General features: G+C 46.3%; 1 protein-coding gene across 2 annotated transcripts in view; it reads left to right on the top strand.

Annotated features, from left to right (window-relative positions):
- The first annotated feature begins 747 nt into the window (after positions 1 to 747).
- Pex14 (peroxisomal biogenesis factor 14) overlaps positions 748 to 13,441 on the top strand; it is a 138,905-nt gene continuing 126,211 nt past the window's right edge. For both annotated transcript variants that reach the window (XM_041642962.1, XM_041642963.1), the window contains exon 1: positions 748 to 825. In XM_041642962.1, the coding sequence (XP_041498896.1) occupies positions 790 to 825 (36 nt within the window). In that variant the 5' untranslated portion in view covers positions 748 to 789. The remainder of the gene's footprint in view (positions 826 to 13,441) is intronic.

Consider the following 13,441-nt stretch of genomic DNA (forward strand, 5'->3'; position numbering starts at 1 on the left):
GACTACATAGGAAGTTTGAGGCTATTTTGAACTACATGAGGCCTTGTCTAGAAAACGAAAACAAATGAAAATCCCCTTTAAATATCCAAACATGTAAATTTATTTACTTATTTATTTATTGATTTTTTTTGATTTTCGAGACAGAGTTTCTCCGTAGCTTTTTTTGGTTCCTGTCCTGGAAGTAGCTCTTCTAGACCAAGCTGGTCTCTAACTCACAGAGATCTGCCTCCCTCTGCCTCCCGAGTGCTGGGATTAAAGGCGTGCGCCACCACCACCCGGCGATAAATTTATTTTTAAAAAGAAGGGGGCCGGGCGATGGTGGAGCACGCCTTTAATCCCAGCACCCGGGAGGCAGAGGCAGGCAGATCTCTGTGAGTTCGAGACCAGCCTGGTCTACAGAGCTAGTTCCAGGACAGGCTCTAAAGCTACGGAGAAACCCTGTCTCGAAAAACAAAAAAACAAAACAATAAAAAGAAGGGGAACCTGGTGGGCCAAGTGGGGAGAGTGAGAGGAAGGAGTTGAAAGTGGATGTGACTAAACCCCAAAGTCAACATAGTAACAATGTAAAACCACAAGAAAAGATATTATATTAGAAATAGAGAATGGGGACCATGGGCTTTTCAGCAACCTGCAAGGTAACCCTGACACCGGGCTCAACCCTTTCTGCCCGGAGCCCGCCCACATCGACAGGCTCAGGTCCTTCTACTTTGGTCTTGCCTGGAGAGCCAGAGCGAGCGCTCTCGGGAGACACTCGGGCCAGCGGCGGTCGATTAGTCAGGTCTCAGAAAGATGGCGTCCTCGGAGCAGGCAGAGCAGCCGAGCCAGGTGAGGGGAGTGGGACTGCCCCGCCGCGAGTGGCGGGGACCGGGGCCGCCGCGGCGCTCGGCGCGCGGCTGGCACTGGTGTGGCGACCCGAGTCCTGGAAGCCGAGGTCCCCCGACGTGGTCTCTCCTCCGGGCCCCGCCCCTCTGGGGTCCTCGGCGCCCGGCTCCTGCCCCGGTGACCCCTGTCTTCCCACATCTCGGAGTTGGGGTCTCGGCCGCGGCCTCAGGCCCCCTAGGAGCCCGCTGGACTTGGTCGTGGGGGGATGGCGGGCCCCGGCTGGGACCTCGGCGCACTGATGTGAGGGCCCTGTCGGAGGCGAGGTGGGGAAGGCGCTGGTACCCGGCTGTCCCCCCGTGGGGAGGGGCCCGACGACTCCCCTCCCGCCGCCGCGGCCCCTCCAGTGACGGTATCTTGGTCTTCGGTCCCCTGGGGGCTCCCTTGCCAACTTGGAGGGTCGCTCCGAGGACTTCTTCGCTCTCTGTGCGTTCGTGGAGAGTGGACGGAGTGTCAATAACAGACGCAACCGAGATTTTGGCTGAGGACCCAACCCGCGCTTCTCTGCTTCTCGGTTCGGTTTTTTTGGCCGAGGACTCCCCTCCGAGTTCTTCACCTGTAGACGGGAGCAAACCCCGCTTCGGTTATGGGGCAGGGTTGCTGCTTGGGCTTCTGCGGTGGGGAGGTCATGATGCCCAGGAGGCTTGGGATGAGGAGCGATGTTAAGGGACAGCCCACTTACTGCTTTAACGTTGTCCTTGCAGAAGTCAGGCTATGTTTACTTTTAATTTTGTTTTATTTCTGTGAATATGCACAAGCCGTGGCACTGGGGGAAGTTGGAGGACAACTTTGCGGGAGTCGTTCCTCTTTCCTCTCCTTCCACCTTGTGAATGGCGAAGATGGGACTCAAGTCCTCCAGCCTGGCAGCAAATGCCTTTACCTGCAGAGCCATCTCTTTGGCCACCAAGTAGTGCTTTTTAGCTAACTCTTGTCTGCCCTTTGCAAAGTGCAGAAGTGGGTGGCCCTAAATCCTGTGCCCCACCTAGCCTTGATTTCAGCCCGCACTGTGTGGGACTCCTTTAGTTGGCCATCTGTGTTTAAATTTAGTTAGGATAGACCTGAAGAGAAAAACACATGCCCTGGGAGGCTCAAGCACCTTTGAGAGTTTTCAGCCACTCACCAGTATTTCACTTCCTTCCTAGGCAGAGGGCTAGCACTTATATTTCTTGTTGTCTTACTGCTGTTGATAAGCCAATCAGAGGGATCCCACTTAAAGGAGTTGGACACTTAGACCGGCCTCTGTTAGTGGTATGTGTAATTCAGGCCGATGTGGGTGCTGTAAGACAGAAACAGGAACTCCTAATTGATTCTGGACTCCTCACTGCCCAGGGTTCTGGACTCTGGGGTGTCTGAAAGAAGGATCTTCTTTCCTGGTGTTGTCCCACCTAGTTTGATCAACTACCTCGGTGCCTGCATTTTCTTGAACTGCTTAGGAATGGGATTGAAATGCGCCCACAGTTTCTGCCTCCTCCAAGACACTTTGCCATTTTACGAAGGCTACTAACAGTCTTCCCACTTGGAACCCTTCGGGTGCTTAAGGAAGGGTTCCTTTGTTTCTGGGGTTTCCCTCTTGTACATGTGGAAGGTAGTAGCTAAGCGCTCTCTCTCTCTCTCTCTCTCTCTCTCTCTCTCTCTCTCTCTCTCTCGGGTGTTTTGAGACAGGGTTTCTCTTTTCTCTGTGTAACTGTCCTGTCCTGGCTGAACTGGACCAGGCTGGTCTGGAGGGTCCAAGGTCTCTAGGGTTTGGCAGCACTTGTTTGGTTTGAGCTCTGCTGCTCCTTTGCCCTCCTTTCCAAAGCTGATAGAGAGGGGATTGCATCAGAATGAGCTGGCAGCCTGAGGAAAAAGTTGAGCTTTCCGTCGTGCTCTGTCACTAACAACAAGCTGCAAATACACACTTTATTTAAAACAAGTGAGACTTCATGCATGTTCCACAAGCTGTTGGTGATAGAGACTGAGATAGGACCTTGTTTATGCAAAGGAGGCATTCTACCTACTGAGCTACACTCCCAGCCTCAATTTTAATTAGAAAATCTTTTCATTAATTAGTTAACCAATTAATTGTTTTTTTGAGACACAGTCTTAACTCTGTAGCCGTGAGTTGGCCTGGAACTCACTATGTAGACCAGGCTGGTTTCAAGCTCCACTTGGCTCCACCTCCTGAGTGCTGAGATTAAAAGCATTTATTAAAATGAGATTAAAAGCCACTATGCCCAGCTGTTATATTTTGAAAGAGAGAGAGAGTGGGAGAGAGAGTGTGGGGGTGGGGTGGGGTGTGTGTGTGTGTAGGTCAAGGTCAAGCTGCCTTTCTCAGACTAGTCTAGAGGTCAGTTAGGTGTGTTCCTCAGTTGCTTTTTACGTACGGGCGTGGTGTTTTGTCTCTGCCCTCGGTGTGTCTTAGCACCTCAGGTGTTAGAAGAGCTTCTTACCCCTGGAAGTGGAGTTGGAGCTGTGCTGAGGCCCCACGTGGAAGCTGAGGGTCTGTGTCCTCGAAGAGCAGCTCCTGCTGTAGCTGTAGCTGCCAAGCCCTCTGTAGTCCACACTCTCTACCTTTTTTATTTACTTTTTCTACCTTATTTTTTTGAGGCAGAGTCTCTCACTGAACCTTTAATTTATGGCTTGGCTAGACCGGCTGGCCAGTGAGCCCTAGCAAGCCTTCTATCTTTGTAGAAGGTCCTGGGATTACGGGCCTGTGTCTGTTTATGTGGGTCCTAGGGGTTGAACTTTTCAGTGCTGGGATTATGGGCCTGTGTCCGTTTATGGGTGCTGGGAACTGAAACCTAGGCTTTCTTAGCCATTGAGTCCTCTCTCTAGCCTACTTAAGTGTGCATTTCAGGAGAGCCAGTGCGCACCGCATTTGCCTGGCATTTCTTCATGTGGGCAGAGAGGTACGGAAAGGGCTGTTGAGTAATCCCCCGGGCCTGACGGCATGGTTTATAGACCTGTGGGACTGCACCGCACAGGGCTTCTCTGTGTAACAGTCCTGGCTGTCCTGGTTTTGTAGACCAGGCTGGCCTTGAACTCACTGAACTCCACCTGCCTCTGCCTCCCGAGTGCCGGGATTAAAGGCGTGCACCACTATGCCCAGTCGTAAGGTAATTTTCTAAGTGAGTGGCTTTTTTTTTATAATTTTGCTAGTTTTTTTTAAATTTAATTTTGGTGTTTTATTTAATTAATTAATTAAATCCCCCCTCCCCTGTCCCCTGAGACAGGGTTTCTCTGTAGCTTTGGAGCCTGTCCTGGAACTCCTTAGACCAGGCTGACCTTGAACTCACAGAGATCCTCCCGCTTTCTGAGTGCTGGGATTAAAGGCGAAAGCCACCACCGCCTGGTGGCGTTTTATTTTTTAAATTGTGTGTGTGCATATGTAAGTGCAGGTACCTGTGGAGTCTCGGGCATCAGGGCTCCAGGACCCAGAGTTACAAGTGGTTATGAGCTACTTATGTGGCTGATGGGAACCACATTCAGGTCCTCTGCAAGAACAGTATGTTCTTGTCCTCGGGCTATCTCTCCAGCCCCTCCAACAACTTACTACTAAGGCATAGTTCACCATGTACGCTAGCTGATGGATGTTTGGATTGCATTAGTTTTCTATTGCTCTGTAACAGTACTACACAAACTTGGCAGGTTCAAAACAACATGTTTCTTTTATCTATTTATGTATTTTTTGACAAGGATCTTTCTATTATGTAGCCCTGGTTGTCCTGGAACTTGCTTTGTAGATCAAGCTGGTCTTGAAGTCCCAGAGATCCACTTGTCCCTGCCTTCAGAGTGCATGGATTAAAGGAAATCGTAGTCTTGTATCTTGCCCACATTAATGTAATTACATGTATCCTGTCCTCTTTGGCCTCCTCTTGGCAGGAGCAAGTCACAGATTCCACCCATAATCTAGGGGAAGGAACACAAAAGGGGACACATGTCAGCAGGTAGGAATCTGGGGTCATTTAGGATGTGGTCCTAGAATCCACAGCCTGGATGCTAGCTTAAAGCTATACGATTCATGTAGAGTGTGTAAGGACATTTTCAGGGTTTTGGTAAATTCTCCTGAGTGGAATTGCTAGGTCGTGTGGTCAGTGTGTATTTAGCTTTGTGTGCAAACCTGTGTTATGTCTTTCATCCCCCACAGTGTCTGAGAGCTTTGGTTGGTGCACACGCATAGCAGCTCGTGGTATTGCCTGTCACTCTGATTTTAACCTTTCTACTGAGTGTGCGGTGGGACTGCTTTATGGCTTCCATTTACTTGTGCTGACTAATGCTGAGGCTGGTTGTACGTGTTAATTGTGTTAAGGTTCACTTTTGTTTGTGGTGACCTCGTTCCAGTGCCATTTGTTGATAAGAGTCCCTTTAAATTATCTCTGCCATTGTTAAAAATCAAATTGTTTTAAGTATGCACAAAGGTGAATTTGTGGATTCTATTCTGTGTATCTATAAGCCTATTGCAAATACAGACTGTTTTGAACTCTGTAACTTTTTTTAAAGATGTTTTCCTTTAATTAAATGTTTTTCTAGATTTATTTACTTTATGTTTATGAATGTTTTGCCTGCATGTGTTTTGTGAACCGCATATAGACTGGTACCCTTGGATGTCAGAAGAGGGCATCAGATTCCCTAGATCTGGAGTTATGGATGGTTGTGACCACCCTTGGGTGCAGGCAGTGGAGCCTGGTCTTCTGCAAGAGCAGCAAGTGCTCTTAACCATGGAGCCACCTAGACCTCCAGCTGCTCGCCTCCCCCACACCCATTTTTTTGGGGGTGGACGAAGACAGGGTCTCACTATGTAGCCCTGGCTGTCTTGGAATTCACTATTTAGAACAGGCTACTTTTAAACTCACAGAGCTCTGCCTGCCTCTGCCTCCTGAGTGGCCAGCCAGCACCTTGATTTTATTCATGTGTATGTGTAGTTGTGTCTGTGTGTGAGTGTGCCCTTGTGTGCACGTGCCCTTGAGGCCAGGAGAGGGTGTTGGATACCCTGGAATTGCAGGTAGAGGTGGTCGTGAGCTCACAACTGCTCCAGTCGTGTGTGTTGAGGCCAGAGAAAGGCATCAGTGCTCTGGTTTATCACCCTGAGCCAATGGTTCACTGAACCTGGAGCTTGCTGGTGTTTTGTTTTATTTTGAGCTAGGCTGGCTAATAAGCTCTAGTGAGTCTCCTGACTCTGCATACACCCAGTTCTAGGTCTGTGTTTGCCTTTTACATTGGTGTTGGGGATGCTGTGTGCAGGTGCTCTTACCCCCAAGCTATCTGCCAAGTCCTCAGTCTTAAAAAATGTATGGCTGGGTCTTGTGGTGCAACAAGCAGATGGTCTAAGTTTTGGTCCTTTGTGTCTTTATGTTGATTTTGTTTGTTTGTTTATTGGTATGGGGTGGTAAAGGCTTTGCTGTAAAGTTATGGTCCAGCCTTGGGTCTCCTGGTAACTTGTGTGTCTATATCTGTGTGTCTGTTTGTGTGTATGTGGAGGCCAGAGGTTGATATCAGGTGTTTTCCTCTGTTGCTCTCCACTTTTGTGGTTTTGTTTTTGTTTGCTTGTTTGTTTTGAGACAGACAGGGATTCTCTATGTAGCTCTGGCTGTCCTGGAACTTCCTATGTAGACCAGGCTGGCCTTGGATACAGCTTGCCTGTATGCCCCTCCTGAGTGTGGGAGTAAAGGCGAATGCCATATGTCTGGCTCTGTTTTTATTTGGGGATAGGGCTGTTGAACCTAAAGCTCACTGATTGACAAAACTAGCTGTGCACTTGCCCTAGTGCTGGGCTTACAGATGCGCTGCCACAGCTGGCTTCTACCTGGGTGTCTGGGGTCCATGTTTGGGTCCTCACACTTACATAATAAGTACTCTAATGACTGAGCCTTCTCTTCATCCTCTAGGGGTAAATTTTATAGTTCTAGTCAGGTGCAGTAACTCTTCCATAAAACCCCAGATTACAGGAGACTGAGGCAGGAGGATTGTTTGAATTCAAGGCCAGCCTGGACTACAGCGGCTCACCTCTCTCCACCCCTCATCCCCCCAAGGTATCCTTTAAAAAAGTCTTACATAAGAGCTTACTGGGAATAATGGGTCATTTGAAGAGAACAATCATTTCTTTGAGACCTTCCCATTTAAGCATGTCGACACCTACTAAGATCTTTTGGCTTTTCTCAGTAGTGTCTTATAGTTTTAAGTGTGTAGGTCATGGACACATTTGATTAAATCCCTCCCCCCCTTATTCTGAGACAGGGTTTCTCTGTGTAACAGTCTGGAACTCACTGTGTACACCAGTCTGGCCTTGAACTCACAGAGATCCACCTGCTTCTGCCTCCCAAGTGCTGGGAATAAAGATGTGCACCACCACTGCCTGGCTTGATTAAATTTCTTTAAGTATATTCTATTGAGAGTGCTACTATATTTATAGGTTTTGTGTATTTTTGGGTTTTGACACAGGCCTCCTCCTATATGTAGCCATGCTGATTTGGAATATTTGTTTAACTATGCAAAAATATGTTTAATTATGTAAAGATGTGTTGCTGCTTTACCTTACCTCACCTAAGGCCTGATTGGTTAATAAAAAGATGTCCAACTGATGGGGAGGAGGTATAGGTGGAACTTTCAGGTAGGGAGCGTAAGTAGGAGGAGGAATTTAGGCTTGGGGAAGAAAGAAAAAGAGACACCAGGGAGATGCCAGGGACCAACCAGCCAGCCAGACATAGAGGAAGCAGGAAAGCAGGACATACAGAATGAGAGAAAGATAAAAAGCCCTGAGACAAAAACATAGATGAATAAAAATAGGTTAAATTAAGTTAAAAGAGCTTGTGGGACAAGCCTAAGCCAAGGCCAAGCATTCATAATTGATAACAAGTCTCCGTGTCTTTATTTGGGAGCTGGGTGCTGCCCCAAAGAATTCCAACTACACATGCTGGCCTTAGACTATGACTGTCATGCTCCCACCTCCCAGGTGCTAGGATTGCAGGCATGTGCCACCATGTTCAGTTTTCATTTCTTTACAATTATTTAATGCTAGTATATAAAGTGAAATTGTGGGTTTGTGTATTGGCCATGTGTCTGCAACCTTGTTAAACCTGGTTTTGGGGGGCTGGAGAGATGGCTCAGAGGTTAAGAACACTGACTGCTTTTCCAGAGGTCCTGAGTTCAATTTCCAGTACTCATATGGTGGCTCACAACCGTCTGTAGTGAGATCTGGGGCTCTCTTCTGGCCTGCAGGCATCCATGGAGGCAGAACACTGTATACATAATAAATAAATAAATAAATCTTCTAAGAAATAAATGAAAAACTCCTGGCTTGCATTTTGGTAGCCTTTTGTAGATCCTCGTGGTTTCTGTAGACGATGTCTCATCTGCAAACAGCACCTGTGCTTTTGCTTTTCCAGTTTAAACTCTTCTTCCTCTTCCCTCCTCTTCCTCCTCCCTCCCAGCCGCTCTTCTTCATCACTATGCGCAGCTTAGTTTTTGTTTTATTGTATTATCTAGAACTTTAAGAATAATGTTCAAGCCAGGCTGTGGTGCGCACCTTTAATTCCAACACTTGGGAGGCAGAGGAGCAGGCAGTTCTCAGAGCTCGAGGTCAGCCTGGTCTTCAGAGCTCCAGGATGGTTAGGATGGTTACATAGAGAAACCCTGTCTCAAAAAAAAAAGATAATGCTCAAAGGAATAGTGAGTCTGAACATTTTTTCCTGTTACTAATCTGAGGGGATTGTATATTTGTATATAGTCTTCCACACTCAGGTGTTTAGCTGTAGGGTTTTTGTTGAGGTTCCCTTTATCAAGATGAGGAAACTCATATTTTATTTTTTAGCTTGCTGAGTTTTCCGTCCCTTCGTCTGTCCGTCTGTCCGTCCATCCATCCATCCATCCATCCATCCATCGAAGTGCTGGGCCCAGCTGGTTCCTTATTATTTAAATATATATATTTAGACAAGGTCCACCTGCCTTTGCCTCCCAGAGAATGCTGGAATTAAAGGTGTGTGCCATTATGTCTGGCCTGTTGGGTTATTTATTTATTTATTTATTTATTTATTTATTTATTTATGAGATAAGAGTCTCACCAAATAGGCCAGGTTACCTGAAACTAGCTAGTAGACCAGGATGACCTTGAACTTTTAGCAATCCTGCCTCTGCCTCCCGAGTGCTGGGATTAAAGGCGTGCACCACTGCCCGGCCAACCCACTACTTCTTGTCTTTGTATTTTGTTCCCAAAATATTGTGTGTGGGGCTGGAGCATTTGTTGCTCTTCCAGAGGACCTGGATTTCACAGAACCCGCAGAATCCACATGGCTTCCTTCTGCTTCGGGATCCTCCATGCGTGGGGGCACATAACTCATTTATAAATAAATAAAGGTAGCTGGGTGGTGGTGGCGCACGCCTTTAATCCCAACACTCAGGAGACAGAGGCAGGCGGATCTCTGTGAGTTCGAGACCAGCCTGGTCTACAAGAGCTATTTCCAGGACAGGCTCCAAAACCACAGAGAAACCCTGTCTCGAAAAACCAAAAAAAAAAAAAAAAAAAATAGATAAAGGTTAAAAATAATGATGTGTTTTGTGGTTGGAGAGAAGCTGAGTGCTTACGGGCGCTTGCTGCCCTTTTAGAGGACCCAGGTTTAGTTTCCAGCACACCCATGGTGGTTTACAGCTGTTTAAAAACTCCAGTTTCAGGGGGTCCAACACTTTCTGGGCCTCTGCAGCCATTGCAGATGGTGTGCACAGATATTGGCAAAATACTCATACACATAAAAATTAAAGAAAATTTCAAAAGCAAATTGAGGGGCTGGAGAGATGACTCAAAAGTTAAGAACACTGGTTGTTCTTGCAGAAGATCTGGCTTTGGTTCCCAGTACACATGGAAGCTCATAACCATCTGTTACTGCAATTCCAGGGGATCTGGCCTCTTCTTCTGACCTCACTGGGCACCCGGCACCCATATGATGCACATACATACATGTAGGTGAAACACTTATACATATAAAATAAAACATAAATCTAAAAAATCATAAATAAATAAAAATCTTTTTAAAAAGTATGTAAGTTTTGAATGATGTGATGTTGGTTGTTTTTTACTCTTTTCTCTTCTGGGGGCCCACTACCCAGCTCCCAAATAAACACCCGTGAAGTTTTATTATTACTTATGATGTTTGTCCTTAGCTTGGCTTATTTCTAGCCAGCTTTTCTTTTGTTTTCTTTTTTTTTTTCTGTTTTATGTGCATTGGTGTTTTATCATTGGTGTCGGGGTCACTGGAGCTGGAGTTACAGACAATTATGAGCTGCCATGTGGGTGCTAGGAATTGAACCCAGGTCCTCTGGAGAAGCAGTCAGTGCTCTTAACCACTGAGCCATCTCTCCAGCCCCCCCTCCCCAGCTTTTCTTAACTTAAATTATCCTCTCTGCCTTTTGTCTTTGGGCTTTTATCTTTCTCTATCCTATATACCTTCCTTTTCTTCTTACTCTGTGGCTGGCTATGTGGCTGGGTGGCTGTCCCCCATGTCCTCCTTTTTTTCTCGTTCCTTGATCTTTCTTGCTTCCCAATCCCTCTTTTTCTCCTGTGTTTTTCTCTCTGCCTAGCAGCCCCACCTATCCTTTCTCTTGCCTTGCTGTTGGCTGTTCAGCTCCTTCTTAGACCAATCAGGTGTTTTAGACAGGCAAAGTAACACAGCTTCACAGAGTTAAACAAATGTAACATAAAAGAATGCAACACATCTTTGCATCATTAAAACAAATGTTCCACAGCATAAACAAATACCACACATCTTAAAATAATATTCCACAACAATGATGTCGTTTGCTCTTTTTGGTATCTGCTATTTTTGGTTTCTTCCTTTGTTCTCTGAATTGATTTTACTTTGTTCATTCATTCATTCAGTATATTTTGTTTTTCTTTTTTAAAAAATTTTTATTTATTTATTATGTATACAACAGTCTCCATGTATACCCACACGCCAGAGGAGGGCGCCAGATCTCATTACAGATGGTTGTGAGCCATCATGTGGTTGCTGGGAATTGAACTCAGGACCTCTGGAAGAGCAGCCAGTGCTCTTAACCACTGAGCCATCTCTCCAGCTCCCTCATAACCTTTCTTGGTCATGATATATGTAGTATTACTCTTTTTATATTTTGCTAGGCTTGATATGTTCATATTTATTTAACTAGGGTTTTTGTATTTTGTTTTGTTTTCAATACAGAGTTTTGTTTCAATGACAGTCCTGGCTGTCATGGAACACACTCTAGACCAGTCTAGCCTTGAACTCAGAGAGATCCATTTGCCTCTGCCGTCCAAGTGCTAGGATTAAAGGCGTATGCCACCACCGCTTGGTCTAGGGGGTTATTTTTAATTTTAATTATTTGTTCTTACATTTATTTTTTGATGTGTGCTATAGCATGTATGCAGAAGTCATAGGACAACTTTTAGGAGTCAGTTCTCTCCTTCCACCATGTGGGTTCTAAGGCTGGAGCTTGGATCATCAGGGTTGGTGGTGAGCACCTTTATCCGCTGAATCATCTTCTCTCCAGCCTTACTTATTTTTCTGAGACAGGCTCTCATGTCCTCGAACTCATTAGATAGTGGGGAATGGTTTTGGACCTCGGATCCTCTTGTCTCCACTTCTCGACTGCTGGAGGAATTACAAGGCTGTATTCTGTGATGGTTTATACAGTGCTGGGGATGGAACCTAGGGCTTCCTGTACACTAGGCAATCACTCTGCTAATCGAGCTGCATGCCTGTGTGCTCCCTTCCTGCCCCTTCACAATTTTTTCATTTTAGTTTTTTAAATAAACATTTATTTATCAGTGTGTGCGTGTGTATCTACATGCATGTGATGGTCAGAGAACAACTTGCAGGATAGTATTGGCTCTTACCTTTCACCGTGTATGTCCTGTGGGATCAGACTCAGGGCTTCAGATTTGGTGGCGGGTGCCTTTGTCCCCTGAACCATCTCACTGGATACCCCCCACACCCCTTTTGGTGTGTGCCTGTTGTAAACCATCCACCCCCTCCCTGTATGTGGTATGTCTGTGTCTACTTCCATCTCCCGATCTTCCTGCCTCCATCTCCTGACTGATGCCTGGGTTAAAGCAGGCAGGACAGCATCTGGCTGGCTATTTCTTTCCCGCTTCTTCCTCCTTTTAAAGGTATCACTTTATTTAAGTTCTTGATGGGAAATTTGGAATGCTACTTGGTAAGGGTAAATTTTATTGTTAAAGTGGAGATGAGTTGTACCGCTGGAGCTGAGGACTAGCCTCGACTCCTGTGCCTTTCTGATGACCTCGCTGCTCTGTAGTCATGTGGAAGATCGCATCTTCCCAAGGGTCTGACTTATTTTTTTTATTTACTTTTATTTTGTGTGTATTAGTGTTTTACCTGTGTGTATGTCTGTATGAGGATGTTATCTTGGAGTTATAGACAGTTGTAAGCTGCTGTATGAATGCTGGGGTTGAACTTGGGACCTCTGGATAGAGCAGTCAGTGCTCTTAACCACTGAGCCATCTCTCCAGAAGATGGTGTTCTAACTTTCATGACTTTTCCTTTTTAAAAATTACATTTTTTCATATCTGAGTCTGCATGTGTGTATGTGTAGCATGTGTGTTCTGGAGCACGTGGAGGCTCGAGGAAGGCAACAGGTCCCCTGGGACTGGAGTTACAGGTGGTTGTGGACCACCATGTGGGTGCTAGGAACCAAAACCAGTTCCTCAGCAAGAGCCACAAGTGCTCTTAACCACTGACCCACCTCTCCAACCCCAGCTCTTCTTGAAATATCAATATAGCATCTGGGAAGAGTTTCATGGTGCCAGACTATGTTTATGGAGGTGGTGATGATGGACATTGGGTGTGTGCTGTGCAGAACTTACCCACGGGAAGATGTCCTAGCAAGTCAGCTGCTGCCTGGCTGTACAGGAAACCCCCTTTCTTCCCTCATGGCCCCATGACGATGACCAGACAGGTCCCTCGCTCAGTTTCTCACTTGGTGATTGCAAGGATTACCCACCCTACTCCGTGTTCAGCCATCTTGAGTAGGACAGTGTTTGGGCATCTTTGCAAAGCTCCCTTGTGGGTACCACCATTCTTGGCATGACCAACTGATTTGGTGACAGTAGTAAGAGTCTTTCTTTTCCATCACGTATTTAATGGCTAAGGGCCACCTCTCATGCATGGCCTTTTGGAACACGTGCCAGTTCTGAGGAGAGTCGGGCTTTGCCTGGCTGGGTTGGGTTTCCTTTTCTGGCCTCAGCGGCCTCAAGCTTACTCTTTTTAACTGCTGGAGAAAGACATGCGCCTGCTTGTCTTCTTGCTCAGCTTTATCAGACATTTTATGAGATGAAAGCACAAGAGCGTTTATCTTTTGTTTGTTTTGTCAGGGTCTCTCTATGTCTCCCTGTCTGGCCTGGAACTCCCATCTGCCTGCCTCTGCTCACGAGTTCTAGGATCAAGGGTGTGTATTACCATGCCCGGCCTGTTTGAAATACAGTCTTTACTATATTCATTCATTCATTCATTCATTCATTCTTCTCTCCTTCCTTCCCTCTCTGCCTCCCTCTTTCTCCTTCACTTCTTTCCTTATCTTTCTCTTTCTCTTTTTGTGCTGG

Source organism: Microtus oregoni, unplaced genomic scaffold (genome assembly GCF_018167655.1).
Source record: "Microtus oregoni isolate MIOR12 unplaced genomic scaffold, Mior012 000081F_ref0000091, whole genome shotgun sequence".
NCBI classification, from domain to species: Eukaryota; Metazoa; Chordata; class Mammalia; order Rodentia; family Cricetidae; genus Microtus; species Microtus oregoni.